Raw genomic sequence first — 27,631 nt, forward strand, 5'->3', positions numbered from 1 at the left:
TAGCCTGCAAATCCCTGGACATGATGGGCAATTTAGCTGGCCAATTCAGCTAACCTGCACATCTTTGGACTAGGGGAGGGAACCGGAGGAAACCCACACACGTGGTGAGAATGTGTAAATGCCACACAGTCACCCAAGCTCGCCAGAAAACCTGTCTCCCTTGTGCTATAAGGCAGCTGTGCTAAGCACCTGTGCCACCAATAATTGCCCACCACAATTCACGACTGGATCCGGTAGGACAGTAGAGTTTGAATCTAATCCGTTATCTGGATTTTTCCCCTTAAATGCAATTTTTATTATTCATTTCAACATTCTCCTGTGAAAAGGATTTTCTCCTGAATTTCCAACTGGATTTTTAAGTCATTACGTTATGTTTCTGGTGCCAAGTTTTATTCCTCACGAAAGTGGAAACATTGTTTTTCTATGTAAACCCAATTAAATCCTTCTGCAGTCATAGAATCCTGAACTGACCTATTTTAGCCCATATCTTTCTAAATCTTTTGTATCCATATACCTGTCCAAATGTCTTTTAAACATTGTAATAGTACCTGCCTCTGCAACTTTCTTTAGCTGCTCATTTCATACACTCACCACCCTCTGTGTGAAAATGTTCAGCCTAACAACTTTCTGATTGGCTCCTGGGTTATTGAACAGCTTGTGTGAATTGTATTGGCTGCAGCCTTTGGACTGCTGTCAGGACAGAGGGTGTGTTGCTCTCTCCAGTAAAATGCCAAAAGATTGAAGAATGTCAATTTATTTTCTCCCACTAGTTGCTGAAAGCTAAACAAAAAAGCAATGAACTGCAGATGCTAGAAATCAGAAACAAAATCAAAAGCTGCCATGGGCGGCACGGTGGCACAGTGGTTAACAATGCTGCCTCACAGCGCCTGTGATCCGGGTTCAATTCCCGACTAAGGCGACTGACTGTGTGGAGTTTGCACGTTCATCCCCGTGTCTGCGTGGGTTTCCTCCAAGGTGCTCCAGTTTCCTCCCACAGTACAAAGATGTGCGGGTCAGGTGAATTGGCCATGCTAAACTGCCCGTAGTGTTAGGTAAGGGGTCAAAATGTAGGGGTATGGGTGGGTTGCGCTTTGGCGGGTCGGTGTGGACTTGTTGGGCCGAAAAGGGCCTGTTTCCACACTATAAGTAATCTAACCTAATCTAATCTAAAAACTCAGCAGGTCCAATAGAACAGTTGCTGAAAGCTTTTGCTTTTAAACAATAAGTCAGAGACTTCATAATTATCAACCAGTCACACACTTAGAACCTAGAACATAGAAAAATACATCGCAGTACAGGCCTTTGGCTCTCGATGTTGCACCGATCCAAGCCCACCTAACCTACACTAGCCCACTATCCCCCATATGCCTATCCAATGCCTGTTTAAAAGCCCATAAAGAGGGAGTGTCCACCTCTGCTACTGGCAGGGCATTCCATGAACTCACGACTCGCTGAGTAAACATTCTACCCCTAACATCTGTCCTATACCTACCTCCCCTTAATTTAAAGCTATGCCCCCTCGTAATAGCTGACTCCATACGTGGAAAAAGGTTCTCTTTGTCAATCCTATCTAAACCCCTAATCATCTTGTACACCTCTATTAAGTCACCCCTAAACCTTCTTTTCTCCAATGAAAACAGCCCCAAGGGCCTCAGCCTTTCCTCATACGATCTATCTACCATACCAGGCAACAGCCTGGTAAATCTCCTCTGCACCCAGTGCCTCCACATCCTTCCTATAGTATGGCGACCAAAACTGCACACAATACTCTAGATGTGGCCACACCAGAGTCTTACACAACTGCAACGTGACTTAGCTGCCCTCCAGGCCATTTAGGGATGGGCAATAAATTCTGGCCTAGACATTGTTGCCAATATTCCGAAGATAAACAATAAAAAGTCCAGAGCATCGAAGATATTCTCTCCACATGATATCAAGAAGTGAATGAAGGCACTGGATTCTGTAAAGATGCAGATGCTGATAATATTCTGTCAGTGCTACTGAAGGCTTGTGCTCCAGAACTTGTCGTATCCATTGCCACACTGTTCCAGGGCAGCCATTACACTGACACCCACTGGCAACATGGGAAAACATGGACAAAGGACCTGAGTTCCTGACATGAGGTAAGAGTGACAGCCCTTGACAGCTAGGCTGCGTTTGACTCAATGTGGCCTCACTCAGTCAAGGAGCTCAAGTGAAACAAGATTGAAGGGGAAAACTCTCCACTGGTTGGAATCATACCTAACATGAAGGAAGGTCGTTAAAATTGTTGGAGATCATTCATTTTAGTGTCTTTCAGGTTAGTGATCTAGGCGCAACCATCTTAAGCTGCCTTACCAATAACCTCTCTCCACTTTCAGGTCAGAAATGGGAATGTTCTTGGCTTGAAGCATATAGTCTTCCTTCAGTGTCACTGGGTCAAAATCCTGGAACTCATTTCCTAATAGCATTCTGAGCTTGCCTATATCAAGTTGATTGCAATGGTTCAAGAAGGCAGCTCACCTCTACTTTCACAAGGCCAATTAACAATGGGCAATAAATGCTGGTCCAGCCAACAAAGCTCATATCATCTGAATTAATAAAACAAATTGTGTTATTGAATATCTTTCCACTGGCCAAATTATAAAACAAATCTTGACTGGTAGGTAGTTGGCGAGTGTCATTGTTGATTTTTTTCTTACCACTTGCTTGCAATCTCCACAAATCTGAATGGACCCGTATGCCTTTTGATTATTGCAATGGGTGGAGCCCAGTTATTGCTCTTTACCTTCTTAATTGCTCCTGTTCTTTTAAATCTATCCTAACTGCTTCTATCTATGCATCAGGCCCTACTCTGCAGTTACAAAAAATTCAGTTGTTCATTGTTCTCTATCCTGACTTTAGCTTTGAAATGCCTAATTTTATCATTTGGTCTTAATCGCTCACAGATCACTTTATGCTCTCTTAACACTTTTTTTTAAAGATTAGATTCCCTACAGTGTGGAAACAGACCCTTTGGCCCAACCAGTCCACACCAACCCTCTGAAGAGTAACCCATCCAGACCCATTTCTCTCTGACTAATGCACCTAGCACTATGGGCAATTTAGAAAGGCCAATTCACCTGACCTGCATATCTTTGGACTGTGGGAGGAAATCGAATCACCCAGAGGAAATCCACACAGACACGGGGAGATTGGGCAAACTCCCCACAGATAGTCGCCCAAGGTGGGAATCGAACCCAGGGCCCTGTTGCTGTGAGGCAGCAGTGCTAAGCACTGAGCCACCATGCTGCCCTATTCTTCAAAGACAGACATATTCTTATTGATCACTCTTGTAAATAATTTGTTCCAACTTTTCCAAATTTTCTTCAGCTGATTCCTTTCCATCAGGGAGACTTTGTTCCCTCCTATAACTGCAAGTAACAGGATACATCATCATATTCCAGTCTAACACTGAGTTGACTGAGCCCCAGAATACTGCTAAAATTAGTCTTTCACATAGCAGTTTTGTGCAAGAGAAGGTGACACCGATACTTCCATTGTCTCTTTCTGAGATAACAGACATTGCTGCAGCAGTATCAATAATAAAACAAAGTTGTGAATCTCTGAATTCCATTTCTACTTTGTGTATTCTAATTATATTTCAAAGCCTATTACTCTCACCTTCCATGTGCTGTTTTTTTGCTTTCAGGATATAACTCTTTGATATTTCTGCTCAATAACTTCAACTTCTGTTTCCATATCTATCATATGTACATGAAAGGATTTCCAGACTCTAAAAGTAGCCTTGGACCTCCGATGAACATAATCTGGTGCATTGCTATGGCCTGGTGCTTGAATGTGAATGGAGAATGTGAACTGGTTCTTCTATTCCTGTATGTTATCTGGATATGACCAATTCAGCCACAGGTATAGCACCTTCACTGAAAATAGGGGAATTTAAATGGTTGGTGACTACCATGGCAACAGTGGCATCTAAATTTCTGATGACGAGGCTGTGAACTTGGCTGCTGTGACCTCGATCACACTGAAATCTGGTTCATCACCTTGCAATTTGCAACTGTTCTTTTCTGTCATTTCCATAGATGTGATCTCCTCCTAAATCACCTTCTTTGTTCATTTATTATTTTTGCTTAAGAGCTTCGCTTGGATTTTTACTCTTCATTAGACCTCTTCTAAACATGCTCCCAAGTTTGTGCCATACTCAGTGATGGGAGATTTTCTTTAATTTAGGAATAATATCTTCAACTGCTCCCTTTTATTGAAGGCTGTCAACGTGCAACTTCATCCTTAGTCACACTAAGATCTGAGTTCAAAATCTCATATGTTTTAAAATAGTCCATAACATTAAGGTCTTGCAGACAACATTATTTCAAAAACTTCTCATCCCAACTATGAAGATAACATTGAATTTACCCTGACCTCCAATTTTACTCCCTTTCAAGTCAAATGTTTAACCTTCGTTTATAATTACACCTGTCCTCTTCGTTGGTGTTGAATTTTCCCATTGCCTCAAATGTGCCTTCAATAACATTTTTTCTCAATGATATGTTGTGCTGACTCAATCTGTACCTAATCAAAATGTGCACACAGAACAATCTTTCAAATTATTCAAAATTCTTCAAAATCAATTTATGTTGTTCTCAGTGTTTTAAAATGCCTTCTAGTCATTAATATCTCAAGTGAAGCAAAAAGGACAATTCCATTTCAGCCTGGTCATCATAATTCAGTTGTGTTTTGCATGAAACTAAGTTATGTTCAACACACCAACAGAGAGGGCAGCAGACAGAGCAACATGACAAAGTGCCCATATCTTGCAAAATGCTTCAATAGGAACAACAACTGCACAACTAAAACAAAATAACTGATTATGATATGCTTTGACATTTTATAAGTACAAGTTCTTAACTCTTTTCATGTGGATTGGCAAGCAGTTCTGGCTGATACTAGGATATATTTCAATTGCTTTTCTTTTCATCACAATAGGTCTGCTTATCTATAAATTAAATCAGAATATAATACAAAGGTATTGAATTACATTGAGGTAGATATGATTCAAAAAATATTCTAATAGAGTAACTTAAGTAAATCAGTTGATAGTTCTGTTAGTCTGAATTTAGGAAATGACATCTCTTGCTCTTTTAGTTCTGGTGCTTGATCATTATAATTAAGAATTCTATTTCTTAGAAATTATAAGAAAATATTACATTTCTGATTCATTCTTTGCTCAAATATTTATCATTGTCAGGCCAGTAAATTTCCATATTTGGCTCTTTGCAACAGCGAGAAAAATTTCTGAATGCTTAATGGCGTAAGCAAGATGGGCTTTATTCCGATTAACCACTTTAATATGCCACATATTTTGTGAAACCCTATTTCATCATTGTTTTGAAATTTTCTTGTATCTCATACTAAAACAAATCATGCATTGAAAACCTATGAAACTTCCATAGGTAATTTAGGTCATTTTGGATCATGTTGTACAATTTTATTGATTCAAAATGTTCTGCAAACCATAAGAAAATAATTGAGGCAATTTATTCAAGGCACCTGGCTGTAATCTTCTAATTTTCAATTTGACAATAGCCATTAATATTTGATTATCAACAGATGTTATTGTAGTATGCTAATATCAGAAAAGGGCAGATTAGTACAGCTGCTAACTATTCCTACTCACTGAGATTGTTCCACCAGTAAAGCCTAACTGCAGGTATAACACTGACATCTACCTAACAATATGATACATTGCCCAGGTATATCCAATAGGCTGAAAGCAGGTCAAATCCAACCTGGTCAATTACCACCACATCAGTTTATTCTCAATCATCAGTAAAGTGATGGAAGGTGTCATCAACAGGGCTATCAGGCAGCACTTGCTCAGCAATAACTGCTCAGTGTCGGCCAGTTTGGGTTCCGCCAGGGCCTCTCAGCTCCAGACCGTATTACACACTTGGTTCAAAAATGGGCAAAAGAGCTGAAGTCCAGATGTGAGGTGAGAGTGACCGCCTTTGGCATCAAGGTTGCATTTGAACAAGTGGGGTATTGAGGAGCCCTAGCAAAACTGGAAATAACGGGAATTGGGGATAACCTCTCTGGTGGTTGAAGTCATACCTGGCCTGTAGGGAAGGTGGTTGTGGTTGTTGGAGGTCAGAAACCTCAGCTCCAGGACATCCTCAGGATAGTGTCCTCAGCCTAATGATATTCATATGCTTCATCAACAACCTTCCCTCCTGATAAGGTCAGAAATGGGGATGGTCTCTGCTGACTGCACAATAGTCAACACCAGTCATGTCTTCTTAGATACTATACCAGTCCACATCCAAATGCAGCGAGAGCTGGACAATATCTAGGCTCAATCTGAAAAGTGGCAAGTAACATTCATGCCACATAAATACCAGGCAATGTCTGTCTCCAACAAGAGGCAATCTAACCACTTTTCTTCACTTCAATGGCATTACCATTACTGAACCCCCACTGTCAACATTCTGGGGGTTATCATTGACTCGAAACTGAACATGGCAAAAGTGAGAACTGCAGATGCTGGAGATCAGAGTCTAGATTAGAGTGGTGCTGGAAAAGCACAGCAGGTCAGGCAGCGTCCGAGGAGCAGGAAAATTGATTTTTCGCACTGAACAGGGCTCGCTACATTAACACAGTGGCTACAAGAACAGGTCACAGGCTAGGAATGCTGTGGTGAGTAACTCACCTCTTGACTTTCCAAAGCCTGTTCTGAGGAAGGGTCATGGGACCTGAAATGTTAATTCTGATTTCTCTTCACAGATACTGCCAGATCTGCTGAGCTTTTTCAGCAACTTCTGTTTTTGTTTCTGATTTACAGCATCTGCAGGTCTTTTGGATTTTACATCAAATAGACTGCAGTGGTTCAAGAAGGCAGAATCCCAAAGGCAACCAGGGACGGCAATAAATACTGGTCTAACCAGGGATGCCCTTGTCTCATGAATGAATTAAAAAAAACAAATACTTTCATTTGTTCAGGGCATTTTTCAGGTCCTCAGTAAAATGAGGTTTGAGCTATGGTTTGGATGGCAATAACTGCTATTGAAACATAAATATACTATAACCAATGGTTTGCAATTCTCAAGGCAGTGGTTGAATAAAGTTCAGTGTTTAACATTGCCAATAAATAGCAGGAAAGGCAAAATACAACAATCCAACAAATACATCAATATTATTGATGTAAACTTGCTGCAAGATCCCTTCTGCAGTGCTTAGAAGACCATGAGGCAACCCTTTTTTTTGCACTTCTCTTGCGTCCAAAAGGTCATGCTTTGATATATTTCTGTGGTACCCTGGTGGTCAGAGTAGTGGGGCAGTACAGGAGGATCTAGCTAAATGTGATGACAGTTACACTCTGTGACTGTACCTCACTGGGTATTAGTCCACTTAAGAAATTCCAGTTCAAAATACCTGAAGTTTTGTCAGGACTAGGATATCAAAGTACTGTTGCAGAGATGATATTGTCGAAAGAAAAAGGATTTGTGATCCCCAACCAAACGTCAACAATAACTTATATTTTCAGTGATCCTTTTACAGACTAAACAGTGTAAGGTACTTCATAGGAGTATTGTAAAAACAATTGCTATTGAGCTACATAAGGAGCTACCAGGGCAGATGACCCCAAGTTTGTTTAATGATTTTAAGCTGTATCTTAAAGAGAGATCGAGGACAGAGAAAGTTCGGGATGGAATTCCACTGCTAAAAGCCTTGGCAGCTGACAACACATTCATCAGTGGGGCAGCAATGAAAATAAGGTGAACTTAAGAAGCCAGAGATAAGGAGTTCAAATACTCAGAGTCTTGTAGGACTGAAAGAAATCACAGAGGTAGGCAGGGGAGAGGTCAGGAAGGATTTGTTCTGTAAAGTAGTCTGCTGGTGCATTTTCATTCATTTGCCAATGATTTTAGTCTAAATATACTTGACAGTTGCCATCCATTAAGAAATGAACTAAAACAAATAAATTAAATGGGCAATTAGGAATGGCAATATGCTTTGGTTTTGCTGGAGATGCTCTTATCCCAATAACTACTTTTTAGAAAAAGTTCCTATTTTTAATTGAATGAGTTGAAACGTTGACTAATGTAATTGTAATTCAGAGGAATGTCAACAGTGTGGGTTCAGTTCCTGCATGGGCTGAAGTTAGCATTGTAGCTCCTACCTTCTCAACTTCTCCCCTCATCTGAGATGTGGTGACCCCTGGGTTAAACCACTACCAGTTGTCTCTTTCTAATGAGTGAGCAGTCCAGTGGTCCAGTAGAAATAGGCAACTTGACCTTTCATTTTAATTTAATTTTAAATTAAAATTAAAGATGATTTCTTGAGTTCATTGTTACAAACAAAATATATTCAGTGGAAGCAGTTCTTTAAACAAAACTCAGATGATGGTTTTGGGGATGTGGCCTCTTCAATCTTGAATGAAGTGGGTATGAAATGATAAAATCACTGATCCTGCACTTCCTGCAGGGAGTTCAGCCAAAAGGGGGAATGAGTTTGAGAACTGGCTTTGACTTATGGTTCATAGAAGACTGGGATGATGAATTTATGTTCATGTTTAGGATATTTAAACCAGACAATATGGATTTGAGTGACATCAGGAATATTATAGACAGTTGCCTTTAAACTTAAATATAAATAAGACTGGCAAAAGAATGTAAGTGATATGACGTGCCACTGTTCAGTGATTGATCACTTTCAAAGAGACTGAAGTTATTTGGCTTGGTGTTGGAAGAAATGTCTGAGATCAATGGGATGAGGAGACACACTCCATCTTTTACAAAGGAAACATCTGGTGTATCTGTCACTTCCTACTTCTGTCTTCAGTGACATTTGAATTTTTAAGAGAAAAATACAATGGGTTTATATACGTTAAAATAGTGATGGTAAGGCCTGAGTACCTTGGGCAAAATACTGTCGCCAATCTGTCTTCCTATGTTAGACGAGTGGCTTTCCAGTAATGTTTTGTGTAGAATGGTCTATAAATAAGTCTCAGCAGAACAGGCAGTTATTTTAGGTGGCAAGATAAAATTTATTATATCGTAATAACAAACAGGTTACATGATATTGATGGTAACATGAGGAGTTGGACAAATGACTGTCTTCAACTACAATGGCTAGCAATTCCCAAGACTACCAGATGCTCAACCCAGTTGCTGAGTTGTACATCAAAATGGGTGAAGTCTCAATTCAGCCCAAAATGAATCCTTTCATATTCTTTACTGAAACAGCAAGAGAAATTTATGTACTTTCTCAGCACCAGGATTATTTTGACATAATGCATCTGTTGAAACATTTCTGTACTAAGATACAATTTAACTTGCTTCATGCTCTTTTTCAGAGCTATGCATAGCTTATACCACCTGTGTTAACATGACCAGCTGAAGATTTCCAGTGTTTCTCAACCAGAGTTTCACACTGCACATAATTCAATAAAGGGAAATTAATGAAAGTAAAGACATTAGTAAATGCCTATTCCTTTGGGATAGAAGAAGAGTTGTCTTTTTTTGTCACCATCTGCATGTGTATTTTCTTCAAAAGCCAGGGAAGAGATTTTCCAATAGCTTTGAGAATGGGGTTAATTCCCATTATTGTAAGATGGCATAACGGTGAAAAGGGCCCAGGTTCAATTTCTGGTCGGTGATGAGTTACTTAATCTGTAAATTGAGATACTATCAACTGAGGTCCCTCTGGTTGGGGGTAGGGTTTAGGGTTCAGCACATGATCACCAGTATAATCTTATATGTAAAAAGCATGTTAGCAAGTTTTGAGAAGATCTGTAGCTCACTGAGGTTCTGGATATAGTTTTGCTCACTGAGCTGGAAGGTTCATTTCCAGATGTTTCGTCACCCTACTAGGTAACATCTTCAGTGGGTCTCCGAGCAAAGCACTGTTGGCTAGGGTAGATTGGCTTGGGTTTCTGGACATGTTTTGTCTGCTTGTTTGGGTTTGTTGCTGAGAAATCTTCAGACTGTGTTCATTGGGTACCTGTTCTTTTTGAATACATTGTGTAGGTCATTTTTCTTTCTGCTATGCATAGTTCGTCTGTGTTACAGTGTGTGGTGGCTCTTTCGAATAATTTTCTAATGCAGTTTCATTTTTGGATGTTGGGATGATTGCTTCTGTAGTTCAATATTTGGTCAGTATGTGTTGCTTTCGTGTAGACTCTGCTTTGAAGTTCTCCACTGGCTGTTTGCTCTACAGTGACATCCAGGAATGGCAGTTTGTTGTTGTTTTCCTCCTCTTTAGTGAATTTTATGCCAGTCAGGTATCCTCTAATTTGTTTTGTTTAGTGATGACAAAGGTGTCATCCACGTAGCGGACCCAAAGTTTGGGTTGGATGGTTGGCAGAGCTGTTTGTTCAAGTCTCTGCATTACTGTCTCTGCTAAAAACCCTGATATCGGAGATCCCATGGGTGTTCTGTTGGTTTGTCTGTAGGTTTTGTTGTTGAAGGTGAAGTGTGTGGTAAGGCATAGGTCCACTACCTTGCTGATACTGTCCTTGCTGATGAAGTTAGTGGTGCTTGGTGTGTGTGTATTTGGGTCTTCTAATAGTGTAGTCAGTGTTTCCTTGGCCATGTTAATGTTGATTGATGTAAACAGGGCTGTTACATCAAAGGAGACCATTATTTCATCCTCTTCTTTCTTACTGCCTTTGATGGTCTTCGAGAATTCTTGGGTAGAGAGGATGGACTTTGGGTCCGCTACGTGAATCACACCTTTGTCATCACTAAATTAAACAAATTAGAGGAAACCTTCAAGGTCATCAATAATACCCTTACTGGCATAGAATTCACTAAAGAGGAGGAAAACAACAACAACTGCCATTCCTAGATGTCACAGTAGAGCAAACAGCCATTGGGGAAATTCAAACTAGCGTGTACAGGAAAACAACACATACAGGCCAAATATTGAACAACAGAAGCAACCACCCGAACATCCACAAACAAAACTGCATTAGAACATTATTCGAAGGAGCCACCACACACTGCAGCACAGAGGAACTACTCATAGCAGAGAAAAAAATAACCTATACAGTGCACTCAAAAAGAACAGGTAGCCAGTGAACACAGTCCATAGATTTCTCAGCAACAAACAAGTAAACAAAACACGTCAAGAAACCTTAGCCACTCTCCCCTACATCAAAGACATCTTGGAAATAACTGCCAGACTACTCAGACCCCTTGGCATGATGGTAGCCCACAAACCCACCAACACACTAAAACATCAGCTAATGAACTTGAAAAACCCTCTACAGACAACAAGCAAAACATATTCAAAATACTGTGCAAGGGCTGTAACAAACACTACATTGGATAAAAAGGCAAAAAACTACCCACCTGGATATATGAACATCACCTAGCTATAAGACGACATGACCCTCTCTCATTAGTATCCTTACATAAGATGAGGAAGGACACCACTTTGACTGGAACAACATATCCATTCTAGGACAAGCCAAACAGAGACACACACGAGAATTCCTAGAAGCATGGCATTCCAACAGGAACTCTATCAACAAACACATCGAGTTAGACCCCAATTACCACTCGCTGAGAAATAGAACATGAAATGACATCACCACAGGCAATGACGTCATCACAGGAAATAACATACCAACCCAAAGAAAACAAACATATAAATAGAAAGCAGGAATTATCAACAGTGCTTTGCATGGAAGCCCACTGAAGATGTTACCTAGTAGGGTGACGGAATGTCTTGAAATGAACCTTCCAGCTCAGTGAGCAAACATCCAAAAGCATGTTATGGATATTGTGCAAAAATAGAAATTGGGCTTTGGTATGAAGTTTCCTACATGTTCCAAATGTCTACTGTCATTCTTTGATTAATTGTCACACCTTGGATAAGTGATGCATTATTCTGTTTATCACTTTCTGGGTCAATATTTAACGTCCATTCATAACTGCCCTTGAGAAAGTGCTGGGAGGGTGTCTTAAAACATTACATATACATGGAATAGATACACCATAATGCTGCTACAGAGAGTTCCAGGATTTTAATCCAGTGATTGTGAAGTAACAAATAAGGATTGGGAATTACTTATATAAAGAATATTTATAATCAGTTATGATTTGGAGATGCTGGTGTTGGACTGGATTGGACAAAGTTAAAAATTACACATCAGGTTTATTTGGAAGCAGAAGCTTTCAAAGCACTGCTTCTTCATTAGGTGATTGTGGAGCAGGATCATAAGGCACAGAATTTATAGCAACAAGAATGTAATATTAAACAAATTTTGTTTAAGTCTTTCATCTTTTAGAATGATCATGTTAGTTTCGGTTCCTTCATATGTAAATCCCAGAACTTTTCTAAATTACATTCTCAAGATAGCTTTAACAATAGGTGCCATCTCAGCTCAGATAATGCATTGAAGGTGTGAGGTTAAAGTCTGTCTGCATCCCAGTGTTAGGTCAGACTGATTCTATTTCTAAAGTGAGATTTACAGAATCTTGCATAGGTGTGTGTGTGTGTGTGTGTGTGTGTGTGTGTGTGTGTGTGTGTGTGTGTGTGTGTGTGTGTGTGTGTGTGTGTGTGACAGAGAGAGAGGGAGAGAAAGTATAGTGCAGAGGGGACACCTTTGGTGTGACATGAACCCAAATTCCTGGTTGAGGCCATCCTCATGGGTACCGCACTTGGCTATCTGCCTCTTCTCGGTCACTTTGTGTTGTTGTCTGGCACACACATATACGTTTGTGAGGTGAATTTGTACTTGCCAGATTGCATTTTATTTTGCTCAAAAACTGCATAAATCCATGGAAGATTCTGTACATCTGGAGGCAATTCTAGAGGCAAACAGGTGTTTGGTTTTTAATTATGTGAATGTGATTCTTTTTAATTTAGTGTCAGAAATTATTTTTTGGCAGTGGTTCAAAAAGCATTTCCAAAGCATCATGTTACTTAAGCTAAATTACTGGACAGACTACCTGGTCAGATAATTGCTGCAGTGTTAACTAAATTGAGTTTTCATAACCAATCAAAGAAGTGGCCAGATGCCAGAAACAGGTTCTGTTGAGAAGAGAAAGTCCATACCAGCTGAGAGCAGTTTAGCTGAGGCAACCTTCAGATCAACAGATCTGGAAAGAAGACTTTAGCTATTTTAGCAGCTGAATTCGACAGGACACTGTACAGTAGCGTCTCGACATACAAATGACCCCGTTCACGAACAAATCGGTTTACGAACAGGATTGTATGTAAAATTTTGCTTCAACGCACGTACGAAATTCAAGGTACGAACGAAGGTACGAACGCAAAAAGCCCATGTGTGACCATGTGGTTTCATTGTTCTGCTTTGCTACGCGCTTGTTGAACGCAAAAGCTCTCGGGCCCCGCGTGATCTCATTCAGTTCATCTTTGGCGCGTGCGCTGTGAACAGTGTTCGTTGCTACGTTGAAGCATTCTTACGCTATCCGAACAATGGGAAAAATTGATTCAGTTCGCGAACTTTTCGGTTTGCGAACAGGGTCCTGGAACGGATTAAGTTCGTAAGTCGAGGCGCTACTGTACTTTTCTTCTAGTTTAACAATAGTTACTGAGTTAGCTGCAGGAGAGATGGGCAATCCCATCTGGTGAATGTACAGAAAGTCATTAGTTGAGTAAGAAATTAAACAGTGATGATAGACTTCATTGGTTAAGTATATTTCTGGCATAAAGAGGTCGAATCTATATTTGTGATGTTTATCTTATCTTCTCAAATTGTCATATACAGAGGAATCTCGATTATCCGGCATTCGATTATCTGAATATCGATTATCTGGCAAAATCACAAAGTCCCAATGCTTGACTCATTATGTTATCCGGAATTCAATTAATCTAACAAAATATTCCTTGCCCATGCCCTTTGGATAATCAAGGTTCCTCTGTATAGGCTTTGTTATCTTCTTTGTAATAATAAACTTATGTTCTTTTGTTAAAAGTACATTGGCAGCCTCATATAAATATATTGTTACTAACCATTATACTAGCAAGCTGTAAAAGTAAAACTTATGGTTTGTCAAACCAAATATCACACTGTAAACTGACTTGTTCAGTATTATGAACAGTTGTGAATATAACACTTGGATGGAATTTGCAGTTGGTAGTGTCCCCATGCATTTGCTGACCTTCTAGGTGGAAGAAGCCATAGGGTTGGAAGATGCTGTTGAAGGGAACTTGGAAAATTCCTACCTTGCATTTAGTTGTTGGTATTAACAACTGCCACTATGTGCTGGCTGTGGAGGGAGTGAATGGTAAATATGGTGGATGGCATGAGGACTGCAGATGCTGAAGATCAGAATTGAAAAGTGTGGAGCTGGAAAAGCACCAAACAGTTTGACAGCATCTGAGGAGCAAGAGAGTCACACTCCCCTAGCCCCAACCCTCCCCCAACCCCTTACCTCTCAGGCCCCTTGAGCAATCCCTTCATTCCTGATGAAGAGCTCATGATGGAAATATCAACTCTCTTGCTCCTTGGATGCTGCCTGATTGGCTGTGCTTTTCCATCACCACACTTTTCAACTCTGATCTCCAGCATTTGCAGTCCTCACTTTCTCTTCCATGGTGAATGATATGCCAATCAAACCATCTGCTTTGTCCTAGGATGCTATCAAGTTTCTTGAGTATTGTTGGAGAAAAATAGATAATATTCCACCAGATTCCAGATTTGCAGCTTTTAGGTGACAGACAGACTTAAGATTCAGGGGGTCAGATATTCACGACAGAATTCTCAACCTCTGACCTGCTCTTGTATTTACAAAGATTATGCGAATGTTTCAGCTAAGGTTCTGGATCAATGGTGATTTCCAAGATGTTATGATAAATGATTCAATGTTGGCATTGCCATTTATTATGAAGGGAAGATGTCTATATTTTCACTTGTTTGATATAACTGTTTGAGGTTTGTGTGGTACTCAAGTTACTTGCCACTTAGCAGATCTTGCTACACTAGCGCATGGACACCTTCATCTAATGAGTTATGAATGGGTATTGAACATTGCTTATAATTAAACAATCACCTCCACCTCTAATCATACAATGGAGTTAAGGTGAATCACTTAGTATCACCCTGAGGAGTTCCTGCAGTGATGTACTAGGCCTGAGGTGACTGGTCTCCAACAATCACAACTATCTCACTTTGTGTCAGGTATGAGCTCAGTCATTGGCAAACTTTGCTGCTGATTCATATTGACTTCAATTTTACTCAGGCCACCTGATACCAGTCTTCATTTACATGTTTTAATGTCAGTGCAATCATATTCACTTCACGTCAGGAAATCAACTTTTTGGTTTACGTCGGACAAATACTCACATCCTAATTCCCTGAAACCTATTCACCAACTATACAGCACAAGTCTCCATTTGCCTGGATGAAATGGCTCCTGATATGAGTTTGCTTTGTATAGGACAATACACATGCTGTGATAATGCTCATGTTGTCTCCTTTCCAGAAGAAACAGGGTGTGGATATTGTGCTATTGAAGAATACAATGTTTAATACAACTTTTCCCTCAGGATATGTCCCATGATTCAGTGATGATATCATCAGCAAGTTGCTTAAAGGCATTCTGCCATATTTACCATGAGATAAAATACAACAGCTCCAAAGATACTCAAGAAACTCAATGCCTACCTTTCATTCTAAACAGAAAGTCGGCGTGACAACTCTCCCAATTTTACCATGAGTCCCAGATATTGGTGAGCATTACAGATTGAAATGCATTACATGTTACTTTGTCTCTTCAGGATCCTAGATCAATACCTTTGGCACACTTTTATTCTTCTTGAACTTTTCTATTAAGTCTTGATACAAGAAAATGGCTTTCTGGACCATTTCAGAAGGCAGGTAAGAGTTCACCACACTGATGGCTAGAGCTGATTCAGTCAACAGATTTTCGTAAGTAAACCAGATGAACCTTTTGAATAACCCAAAGGAATTATCGTCATCATTAGTGAAGACTAGCTCTTTAATTGCAGTTACTTAATTAGTCAAGTTTAGATTCCTCCAAGTACTACTGTGGGATTTGAGGTTATATTCTGGAGAACCAGGTTGGTACAAGTCCAGTAACTTTACCATTATGCTATTATTCACTCTACAAGTGGCAAAATTAATTAAGGAGCACATGAATAGCCTCCTCAATATGTATCTATTTAGTGCAATGAAAGCTCAGAAATCTTTTTTATCCCCAAGGAGTAATTTGAAATGAGAATGATAGATAGGTTTTGGTACTTTCATCAATTGTTACCTGAGACAGAGAACTACCTTACAACTACAAGCCTATCAAGTGAAAGCTGAATACAATCACAATAATTTAGAATCACGTTGAATTGTATGAAGTGTACATATAAAGTCATTATGTATGTCACCCTACTTTATTTTCAAGAGATAATATTGAAGGGAATAAAGAAAGGATCACTGTGACTAAGCTGAATCTAAGTTGCTGCATAGCAACAGCCACTGTTGCTATGCAGGATCATACTTGGAAACCAATATTCAAAAGGTTTGACAGCGATTTCTCTGGTGTGCAATTTTAGTTTGAAGCTGCAGAGGAAAATTGTTCACAGTTATCAGACAACTGTGAGTCTCAAACAGGAGATGATATTTCAGAAAGTTTAAAACATGCAGCAGATGGCTATTGTTTCCCTAAAATCTTGTGAATGGAAATATTTGGTAATATTCAAAAATCGGATGTATGCCCTTATTATAAAAGATTGGGACAAGACACATTTGGTTGCTAAAGTTGGGTGTTTCTAAAATAAATTTATTCCTTTCATTTGCTAGTGCAAACATTGGCCCAAAGATTTTGTGCTTTCTTTTCATTCACAGAATGAGAGTTTCACTTGTGAAACCAAATGTAATCATCCATTCCTAATGCCTTTCAGAACAATTTAACTACCTTCTTGAGTAGCTACAGTCGATGTGGTGTAGGCACACTGTGAGACAGAGGTTATGGAATTTTGATTTAATGACAGTAAAGGAGATATGGTTTTAAGTCAGGATATTGTGTATTGGAAGAAAGAATTGCAGGAGATGGTTTTCTGACCTGCCTGCAGCCCTTCTCTTTGAGATGGGACAAGTCCCAGGTTTGAAAGGCGGAGTCTGAGGAATTTTGACAAGTACCTTCAGTGCATTCTGTGAACAGTGAGCAGTGCCAGTGCCAGTACTGATGTGGCATTGGCACATGGCAGAGGGAATGACTTAAACATGCAGAATCAAATGGATTGTTGAAGTTGCACTTATCCAGGCAAATGGAGGGTAATCCATCTCACACCTGACTTGTGCCTTGGAGATAAGAGACAGGCTTTGGAGTATCAGGGAGTGAATTACTTACTGTAGAATACCCAGCATCTGACCTGAACTTGTAGACACAGTATTTGTATGGCTGGTCCAGTTCAGTTTCAATGGTAACTCTAGGTGGTTGATTGTGGGTGATTCAGTAATACACTTGACTACCAAGGAAGAGCTGATGAGATTTCCTCCTGCTGGAGATGGTCAGTACTCGTATAGTATGACTATTACTAAAAGCATGTAAGTTAGTTCATTGAGCTGGAAAGTTTGTTTTCAGATGTTTCATCACCAAGACTAGGTAACATCAGTGAGAGTCTGCAGTGAAGCACTGGTGGTGTGTCACGTCTCTCTATTTATTGGTCTTGGTTTCTTAAGGTGGATAATGTCATTTCCACTTTTTTTTTTCAAGGTAAGGTAGATCGGATCTAAGTATTTATTGATGGAGTTCTAGTTAGAATGCCATGCCTCTAAGAATTCTCATGCATGTCTTTGTTTCGTCTATCCTAGGGTGTGTGTGTTGTCCCAGTCAAAGTAGTGTCCTTCTTTGTCTGTATGTATGCAAACTCATGATAGTGGGTCGTGTCTTTTGGTGGTCAGTTGTTGGTCATGTATCCTGGTGGCAAGTTTCCTGCTTGTTCATCCGATGTAGTGTTTTTTTAAACAGTTCTTGCATGGTATTTTGTAAATGACGTTAGTTTTGCTGGTAGTATCTATTGGATCCTTTAGGTTCATTAGTTGCTGTTTAAGTGTGTTGGTAGGTTTGTGGCCTACCATGATGCCAAGGGATCTGAGTAGTCTGGAAGTCATTGATGTCTTTGATGTAAGGTAATGTGGCTGTAGGTTTTGGTTGCATTGCTTCTGCTTGTTTGGGTTTGTTTCTGATGAATCAGCAGATTCTTTTTATTGGGTACCCGTTTTTCTTGAAACCATTGTGTAGATATTTTTCTTCTCCTGTTTGTAGTTCTTGGGTGCTGCAGTGTGATGTAGCTCATTGAAATAATATCTTGAAGCAGCTCCATTTGTGGCTGTTGGGCTGAAGAACTACAAACAGCAGAAAATATTTTCAAGAAAAACGGATTTCCAATAATTCCTCAGAAACAAACCCAAACAAGCCGACACAACACAACCAAAAACAACAGCCACATTACCTTATATCAAAGACATTATCAGAAATGACTTCCAGACTACTCAGACCCCTTAGCATCATGGTAGCCCACAAACCTACCAACATCCTTAAACTAATAACTAATGAATCTCAAGGATCCACTAGATACTACCAGCAAAACTGACATCATTTACAAGATACCATGCGAGAACTGTCAAAAACACATCAGACACACTAGCAGGAAACTTGCCACAAGGATACATGAACACCAACTGACCACCAAAAGACACGACCCACTATCATGAGTTTGCATACATACAGACAAAGAAGGACACCACTTTGACTGGAACAACACACACAACCTTGGACATGCATGAGAATTCTTAGAGGCATGGCATTCTAACCAGAACTCCATCAATAAACACATCAATTTAGATCTCATCTATTTTCCCTTGAAAGAAAGAACTGGAAATGACATCTCCCACCTTAAGAAACCAAGACCAATAAATAGAGAGATGGGGCATACCACCAGTGCTTCACCAGAGATTCTCACTGATGAAAGTGAAGAAACGTCTGAAAACAAACCTTCCAGCTCAGTGAGATAACTTATATACTTATCACCAACCTGAGCTACAAATCTTCTTAAACATTGCTGTAAGTATTACTTGCACGTATAACTGTTACCTGTCATGACTCACTGGGGGAGCATATTACTGTTCCTGCAATCATTTCAAAAGTTAAAGCTTTCAAAGAGATATGCAAATACTCTAAGCTACCTGATTTGCAGAACGAGGTTGATAAAAAGCACAGACCAGATTTCTGTACTTAATAATCACTATTTATTACAGTCATTAGATTCTTGTTACAGCTAAACAATTAAGCTACTTCAAGTAACCTATATGAATTAAAACCCTAAGCCCATTATAAAGTCTCCCTTAAACACAAATACAGATGGATAAACAGATTAAAAATACATGGGTAGAGCAAAAATTGGGAAAAAAACAACATTGTCCCTGTTCTCAAGCTGTACTGTTCGGTTCTTGCTAATCTGAAGGTTTCTCTTTGACTTTCCTCTTCCCAAATGCTTCCTCTGGTTTGCAAGAGGCACACTGGGGGTGGGGGAGGGTGGTTGGGGTGGGGGTGGGACTATTGGCAGGGGACTAAATAGTAAAAACATGATCACTAACAGATTATCTGGGAGCTTCACTGATCTTCTTCTGGAAATGTGATGGGAGATTAAAGGAACCATGGCAGACTTTCTGGGCCTACTCATTGGGCATATAACATAGTGATCCAAACACCAGCGTCATAAAGCTTTCTAAATTACATGTGTAAATCAGATTAACTTACTTCCATCATACAGTATGAATATGCCAGACTAAAGAACTTTCTTTGTGTCCTTTGACTTTATGTATGAATTTTGCTTTGAATATAAAAGTTGCGATAATTGAGAAGTGGTGACTTAGCCCATTAAAAATTCTATCATAGATTATACTCTCATTCATACTAATGCATCTTATACTTTCTCTTAAGTTCTGTGACCAAAAGCTAATCTTAACCTATGATACTGCATCCCTGCCATGTTCAGGCAAGGAGGCAGGCCCTGAATCTACCCAAGACTGTAGGATGATGGAATGCCATACTGTTGGTATCAATCTAATCACACCGCAAGGTGTAGAAAATATGCTGGCAACAGACACTTTTACGTGCATACTGTAACCTGGAGCTGTAAATAATGATGATGGTGCCTCCAATTTATTTCCATCACGTGGGTCACCAGGGAGTTCTTCTCACTGTCACTTACTGCTACTGGCATAATTGGAAGGATTTACGACAATATTGATATTCAACATGCTTTAGCCCTGTTATGAATGCGTCTTCCTTGGCTATCAAGTCCTGGAGTAGGAGTTAAACCAAAGCTTCTAGCCCAGAGATAGGGACACTACTCAGTACAACATTAGCTTTTCTTTATCAAGGCATGTGTAATTTAATCTGCTATCATACATTCTAATAACTTATTTGCGTTCCTACTAATGTTTGTGTGCGTTGGTCAATTCCACTAGTGGTGCATATCCATATATATTTAAAATAAAGACTTAAAATTTTGATATCATGATTATGGATCATATTGTAGACTTTATATTGACTTTTAATTATAATGTGTTTTTTAACAAGAGTACACACAGCCAAATTGATTGAGGCTGTAACTTCAGTGATTATCTCAAAGACATACGTGGATTATCCTCAGGCCTTGAGGGACACCCTAGAATTTCACAACTGAGTGGTGTTTAGGAAACTTCAAAGAGAAGGACTTCAAAGGGAGAAATGCACTGCAGACTAAAGCGCAGTTGCTTCTGAGTTATGTCAGGCTGTGAACATGTTGGGAGGAGACAGCAGTCAAGGGGAAGAGACAAATCTGTTTTTCTCCCATTTCAAGAAGACACAAAAACAAGTTTGAAAAACCAGTTTCAACCCTGCTGTATGTGGGCTAATGTGCTGCGAAAGTCACAGCTGAGAAAATCCCCTCATCAATGCACTGCCGAGTAAAAAGAAAGGAAATTGCTTTCTTATGTTGGAACCCAGAATGTAATTGATTCCCTAATTGGCCCTTGAATGGACTGTCTCGCCACATATTTTCCAAAGAATGGTTCTGAGTCAATGAGGTTGCTGTGGATCTGGAGTCACGTGTAGGCCAGACCAGGTAAGGAGAGCAGAATTCCTTCCTGAAAGGACATTAGTGAACCTGATGGGTTTTTCTGACAATCAACAATGGTTACACGGCTGGTATTAGGCTAGCTGTTAATGCAGCACTCCTTTGGACTTTAGCTCAAGTCACTGGAGCAGGACTTGAACCTTTAGAATCAGTGGCTCACAGAGCCACAGTTATTACTTTCAGTCATGAACTTGTGTATCTTTTGTTGGCACTTTACTGTTCTCCTCATATTCTTCACTTATGATTTACAACTCCTTCCAAAGAGATCATCAGTGAGGTTCAGAAACTCATTTTTCTGTCTGTGATGTAGTGCAAATGAGTGGTAATCTTCTTTTTAAGTCTTCCTTTCCCACATATGTGGGGGAGCCGGTGTTGGACTGGGTGGATAAAGTTAAAAATCACATATCACCAGGTTATAACTACATGATGAAGGAGGAGCACTCCGAAAGCTTGGACTTCCAAATAAACCTTTTGGACTGTAACCTGGTGTTGTGTGATTTTTAATTTACCCCACATCTCGCAGATTTATTTCCTGAAAGGGCATCCATCAGTGAATAAGATGCGTTTTTACAACAATCAACAATAGTTACGTGGTCACCATTCTGATCATCAATTCTGATCCTTGTTTTCAAATTTGTCTGTGGCTTTTATCCCATCTATTATCTGTAATCCCTTGGAAATATCTGCATGCCTCTTAGTCTGGCCATATGGGCATTTTTATTTTAATCACTGCACCACTGGTGGCTGTGCCTTCAGTTGCTGAGGCCCCAGGCTCTGTTCCTACATCTCTCCGTTTCTCTATGTCACTTTCCTCCTCCAAACCACCTCTGAATTAAGCTTATGGTCTTCTGATCTCTTATTAGTCAGCTCAGTGTTAAATTTGCTTTTAGAATGCTTCTGTGAAATCCATTTGGCTATTTTAATACATTAAAGGGGCTTTATAAATACAAACATTTTCACTGACTTCAATCTTTTGTTCCTGTGAATAGAACTGCAGTCATAAATTACATCACAAAATCAGGCACTTATTCTTCCAAAAAATGTATATTTCATCTACAAAGAGCTATTTCTAGACATTAATGGATAATCTTACAGTTTCTTAGTACAGGTAGGGAGCCTTGTTTTGCAGAATTTCACAGTTTTAGCCGCCTGCTATGCATGATTGGTAAAACAGCTGCAGCAAGCTCCAAACTTCGAAATATTTGCTAGCGGCAGGTGAGGCTCCTCACCAGCAGAGTAAAGTCAGAAAATCTCCCCAGAAATTTCTGTTTCAAAATTATTAAGACAGTGTACTGGCAATCACTAATGTGCCACCCTGCTGATTCCCAATCTTGGCTGCACTGTGTTGTCCTTTCAAAGATTCAGGGTATGCACTGATCTCTTAACAGAAAACGCCAGTGCAATTATTGTGTAAATTGATTGGTTCTATACTGCCATCAGGGAACTGTGTTTGAAGGGAGTGTGAATTGAAGGCAGGATACAACACTGTGGTACCAATTTTCAAGATGCCAGCAAACAGACTTCTTGCTGGGAGCAAAGAATGAGTCAATATCCCCTTTTACTGTACGTCAGTTAGCTATAAAGTTTAAATTAATTGTATATTAGTTTTTTCACATTCATTATAAATTATGATTATATGCTGATGTGACTAGTTGTTCTTTGTTTCAAATGAATGGGTATATTTTACCACATGTAAAATACCATGAAATAAAAATGAAAGGCGCTGGAGAAACTCAGCGGGTCTGGCTGTGTCTGTGGAGAGAGAAATACGGTTAATGTTTTGAGTTCAGTATGAGTCCTTCAGAACTCAAGTTAAATGCAAAATACAATGAGGTGTCTTTGACAATATGAAAAAAGGCTCAGTTCATTATATACCACTGTTCAACAGTCACTGATTCCAGATAATGCATATTTACCACTTTGTAGCTTCACCTCGTGAATGATTTGGCTGTAAAACTGGTTTTTCAGATTAATTACAAAGCCACTATACACTGTGGGCTTGCGCAAATGCAAAATCATCATATTGTTAGTTTTGATCATCATATCCAAATCAACGATGATATTCGAAACCTGCAAATTATTATTTGTGATATTCACCTATTGCCTCCTTCAAGCAATACCATATCAATAAATAGGGGAAATAATAATTTCAAGGCCTGTAGTTAATCATATTTGAGGCAACCACAATTAAAATTACTATGGATCATCAACAGGTTTCCACAAGTGGTGAAAACTGAACCGGTTATGGAGAAGTTCTTATATTTGTTTTCCAGCTGTGTTATGCGATTTCATGTGTGCCTTGTCACAATTCTAACAACTGCAAAGTCGCTTTTGAGAACATACAGATAGCATCACTGTTACAAAATGGGACAAAACTCATATTTACTCTGGTTCATTCATTTTACCTTCATTGCCATCATTTCTCTGCAGGGAAAAAACAATGAACGTCCTTTCATGTGTTTGACTTAAATTTATCTTTCTCATGTCTTAAAGGTACTAACCTTTAACTTTAGGACCTTTCATTTGAAGACATAGTCCTTCATTGTAATTAGAATATGTGAGTGCATTTTATAAATATTACTTTTGGACTTACCTCATATTCTTCCTTAAAGCCATAGCCCTTGCCACATTTCATCTGTGTGATGTGCTGCAGTAGATCTGCTACTCTTATAGCAGGTTGAAGGTGTCCAGTTTGATACGACATTTCAACAGGCTCACAATTTCTGTAGGAATGGGTTTGAACGACTCTAGCTGGCTGAGTGATATCCTCATGGTTGCTGTCTGCATTTCAAAAATATCACATAATCAGAAACGTTAAGTGATCTTGAATCTGCTACATACACACACCAGACGTGGGAATACAAATCATCTACTTTGCTGCCGCAAAAAAAAACAACCCTGGTAAACTATTAATGATGTTTTTTGTGCTGTCCTTTCTATATATTTTCGAATGAACTGCAAGAGTGTAAAATGGAAATTTGTGAGAGGAGATAAAACCTGACAAAATGTTCTCTGAAGAATTAAGGTATGATGTCAAAAAGGAAGATGATAATATTGAACTGCCATCTTTCAATCAGTTTCCCATTGATTAAAGGATTTCTAAAAAGATCTTCAGACCTGTCCATAATAAACCAAGAGAGTAGAAATATACAGTAAATCTGATAAAGAGTACTTACCGGAAACTGACCTCACCTGCATTCCAGCAATAGCTGACATTTATATAGCACCTTTAATATGACAAATCATCAATGACAATGACCAACATTTGGAGTTATTGTGGCATGTTAACATCTTAAAGGAGGAGCGAAAAGTAGAAACAAGGAGTTTAAGGAAATAATTACAAAGTTACAGGTAATTTTAGACACAGTTACTAATGGTAGAATGTTGAAAATTGGAAATATGTAAGAGGCCAATCTTTCCAGTAGTTTCTATTCGTATTTTTGACATTGGCAGTTTTTCTGCTTTTTCTTTCTTGAAATTTCTAAATGTATTAAGAATTTAGAAATGTAAAGTGCAGTACTAACTCCAAGGCACTAGAAGTCACTGTTTACCTGAACAAACATTGACACCTTTCTGAAGATATCCTCAAAACTATCCAACGGCATTTATTTAATTCCATCAAATCCCCAGCCTGTGAATAATGCTGCGTCTAGACTGCAGGGTAGCAGTGCTTACTTGCAATTCTGAAATGAAGCAGTGGAAAATCTCAAGCTCCAGTGCCAAATGTGAATTTTTCCCCCAACAACCTGAAGAAGGGTTACACCTGAAACGTTGACTTCTCCACCTCCTGATGCTGCCTGGCTTGCTGTGTTCTTCCAGCCTCCTGCTTGTCTACCTTGGATTCCAGCATTTGCAGTTTTTTTTTGTCTCTAATGCAGGTCAGGCAGCATCTGTGGATAGAAACCGAGTTAACATCTCAAGTCAGTGCTGACCTGAAACATTGACTCTGTTTCACTCTCTGCAGATGCTGTTTGATGTTTATATTTTATGTTTACATTGCAGCTTTTCAGCATGTACACTATTTTGCTTTTGCTCTACCCTTACAAATTTACTGTCTGTCTAAATCTGGGAGAGTCTTTTTTTTGCTCCAGTATCAAGTCAGACATTTTTATCAGATTTAGGCTGTGTGAACACCAGAACCCCAAAAATGGTGCAAAATGTCAGCATTTCACACTGATGCCACAGCATTAATCTAAATGTGCTATTGGATGTTTAAACAGTGGCAGGAACATCAGAGCAGTGGTAAATTCTTGGCTCATAGAGTCATACAACACGGAAACAGACCCTTCATTCCAACCAGTCCATGCTGAACATAATTTCAAACTAAACCTGTCCCATCTGCCTGCCTGCTCCTGTCCCATGCCCCTCCAAACCTTTCCTATTCATTCATGACTAACTGGATTGTTGAAGTGTATTTTCACACCTTTTGGTGTCTGAGATTTGTGTGTGAATGAATTTATTCGCATTTAAATGTAATTCAAATGATGCATTTTAACTGACTCGGTTTCAAAAGGACATAATCTGAAAAGTAGAGTCATAGAAAGAGAGAGAGATGTACAGCATGGAAACAGACCCTTCGGTCCAACCCGTCCATGCTGACCAGATATCCCAACCCAATCTAGCCCCACCTGCTAGCACCCGGCCCATATCCCTCCAAACTCTTCCTATTCATATACCGATCCAGATGCCTTTTAAATGTTGCAATTGTACCAGCCTCCACCATTTCCTCTGGCAGCTCATTCCATACATGTACCACCCTCTGTGTGAAAAAGTTGCTCCTTAAGTTTCTCTTGTATCTTTGCCCGAGCAAGGGGATATGATGGATGGCAGGCATAGGAACGGGGGTGGAAAGTCTCAGATACAGTCACATAGATAGGTTAACTCCAGGAAAGGTAAGAGAGGTAGGCAGGTAGTGCAGGACTCTTCTGTGGCTATCCCCACTTCAAGCAAGTATGCTGTTTTGGAAAATGTAGGGGGTGATGGATTCTCAGGAGAATGTAGAATGAACAGCCAAGTTTCTGGTATTGAGACTGTCTCTAACGTAATGAGAGGGACATCGGGTGCCAAGCGATCGATTGTCTCAGGGGACTCTCTAGTCTGAGGTACAGACAGACGTTTCTGTGGCTAGCAGCGAAAAATCAGAATGGAGTGTTGCTTCCCTGGTGCCAGTATCAAGGATGTCTCAGAGAGGGTGCAGAATGTTCTCAAGGGAGAGAGGGGCCAGCCCCAAGAGGTCATGGTCCACATTGGAACCAACAATATAGGAAGTGTAAAGGTTGAGATTCTGAACGGAGGTTACAGAGAGTTAGGCAAGAATTAAAAAGGAGGTCCTCGAGAGTAGTAATATCTGGATTACTCCCGCTGCTATGAGCCAGTGAGGGCAGGAATAGGAAGATAGAGCAGATGAATGCATGGTTGAGGTGCTGGTGTATGGGAGAAGGATTCACATTTTTGGATCATTGGAAGCTGTTTAGGGGTAGAAGTGACCAGTAAAAGAAGGTGGGAGGGTGGCACAGTGGTTAGCACTGCTGCCTCACGGCGCCAGAGACCCGGGTTCAATTCCCGACTCAGGCGACTGACTGTGTGGAGATTGCACATTCTCCCCGTGTCTGCGTGGGTTTCCTCCGGATGCTCTGGTTTCCTCCCACAGTCACAAAGATGAGCAGGTCAGGTAAATTGGTCATGCTAAATTGCCTGTAGTATTAGGTAAAGGGGTAAATGTAGGGGTATGGATGGGTTGCGCTTCGGTGTGGACTTGTTGGGCCGAAGGGCCTGTTTCCATACTGTAAGTAATCTAATCTAAAGGATAGATTTCACCTACATTGAAAGGAGACTAATAAACTGACAGGGAGATTTGCTGGAGCTGCTCAGGAGGATTTAAACTAGTAAGATATCGGGGGTGGGACCCAGGGAAATAGTGAGGAAAGCAAAGAGATTTACCTCCTCACTGTCCACGGGAGTCGTACCGGAGGACTGGAAGGAGGCGAATGTTGTTCCTCTTTTCAAGAACGGTAATAGGTAAATCCCTGGCAATTACCGGCCAGTCAGTCTTATGTCTGTGGTCAGCAAGGTTTTGGATAGAATTCTGAGGGATAAGATTTATGATTATTTGGAAACACAAAGCATTAAAGGCATGGCTTTGTGAGGGGCTGGTCATGCCTCACAAATCTTATTGAGCTCTTTAAGGATATGACAAAACAGGCTGACGAAGGTCGAGCAGTTGATGTGGTGTATATGGACTTCAGCAAGGCATTTGATAAGATTCCCTGTGCTAGGCTCATTCATAAAGTCAGGAGGTATGGGATACAGGGAGATTTGGCTATTTGGATTCAGAAATGGTTGGCTGACAAAAGGCAGAAAGTGAATGTAGATGGAAAGTATTCTGCCTGGAGGTCAGTGTTGAGGGGGGTATTGCAGGGCACTGTTCTTGGGCCTCTGCTCTTTGTAGTGTTTGTAAATGACTTGGATGGGGAGGCTGAGGGGTGGGTTAGTAAATTTGCTGATGGTACAAAGGTTGGAGGGGCTGTTGATAGTATCGTGG

At 40.0% G+C, this 27,631-nt stretch overlaps 1 protein-coding gene across 1 annotated transcript in view; it reads right to left on the reverse strand.

Moving 5' to 3' along the window:
- ptprt (protein tyrosine phosphatase receptor type T) overlaps positions 1-27,631 on the reverse strand; it is a 1,408,195-nt gene that overhangs the window by 161,901 nt on the left and 1,218,663 nt on the right. The window contains exon 19 of the mRNA XM_060836083.1: positions 23,684-23,871. Coding sequence (XP_060692066.1) covers positions 23,684-23,871 — 188 coding nt within the window. The remainder of the gene's footprint in view (positions 1-23,683; positions 23,872-27,631) is intronic.

Source organism: Hemiscyllium ocellatum, chromosome 15, assembly GCF_020745735.1.
Source record: "Hemiscyllium ocellatum isolate sHemOce1 chromosome 15, sHemOce1.pat.X.cur, whole genome shotgun sequence".
NCBI lineage: Eukaryota > Metazoa > Chordata > Chondrichthyes > Orectolobiformes > Hemiscylliidae > Hemiscyllium > Hemiscyllium ocellatum.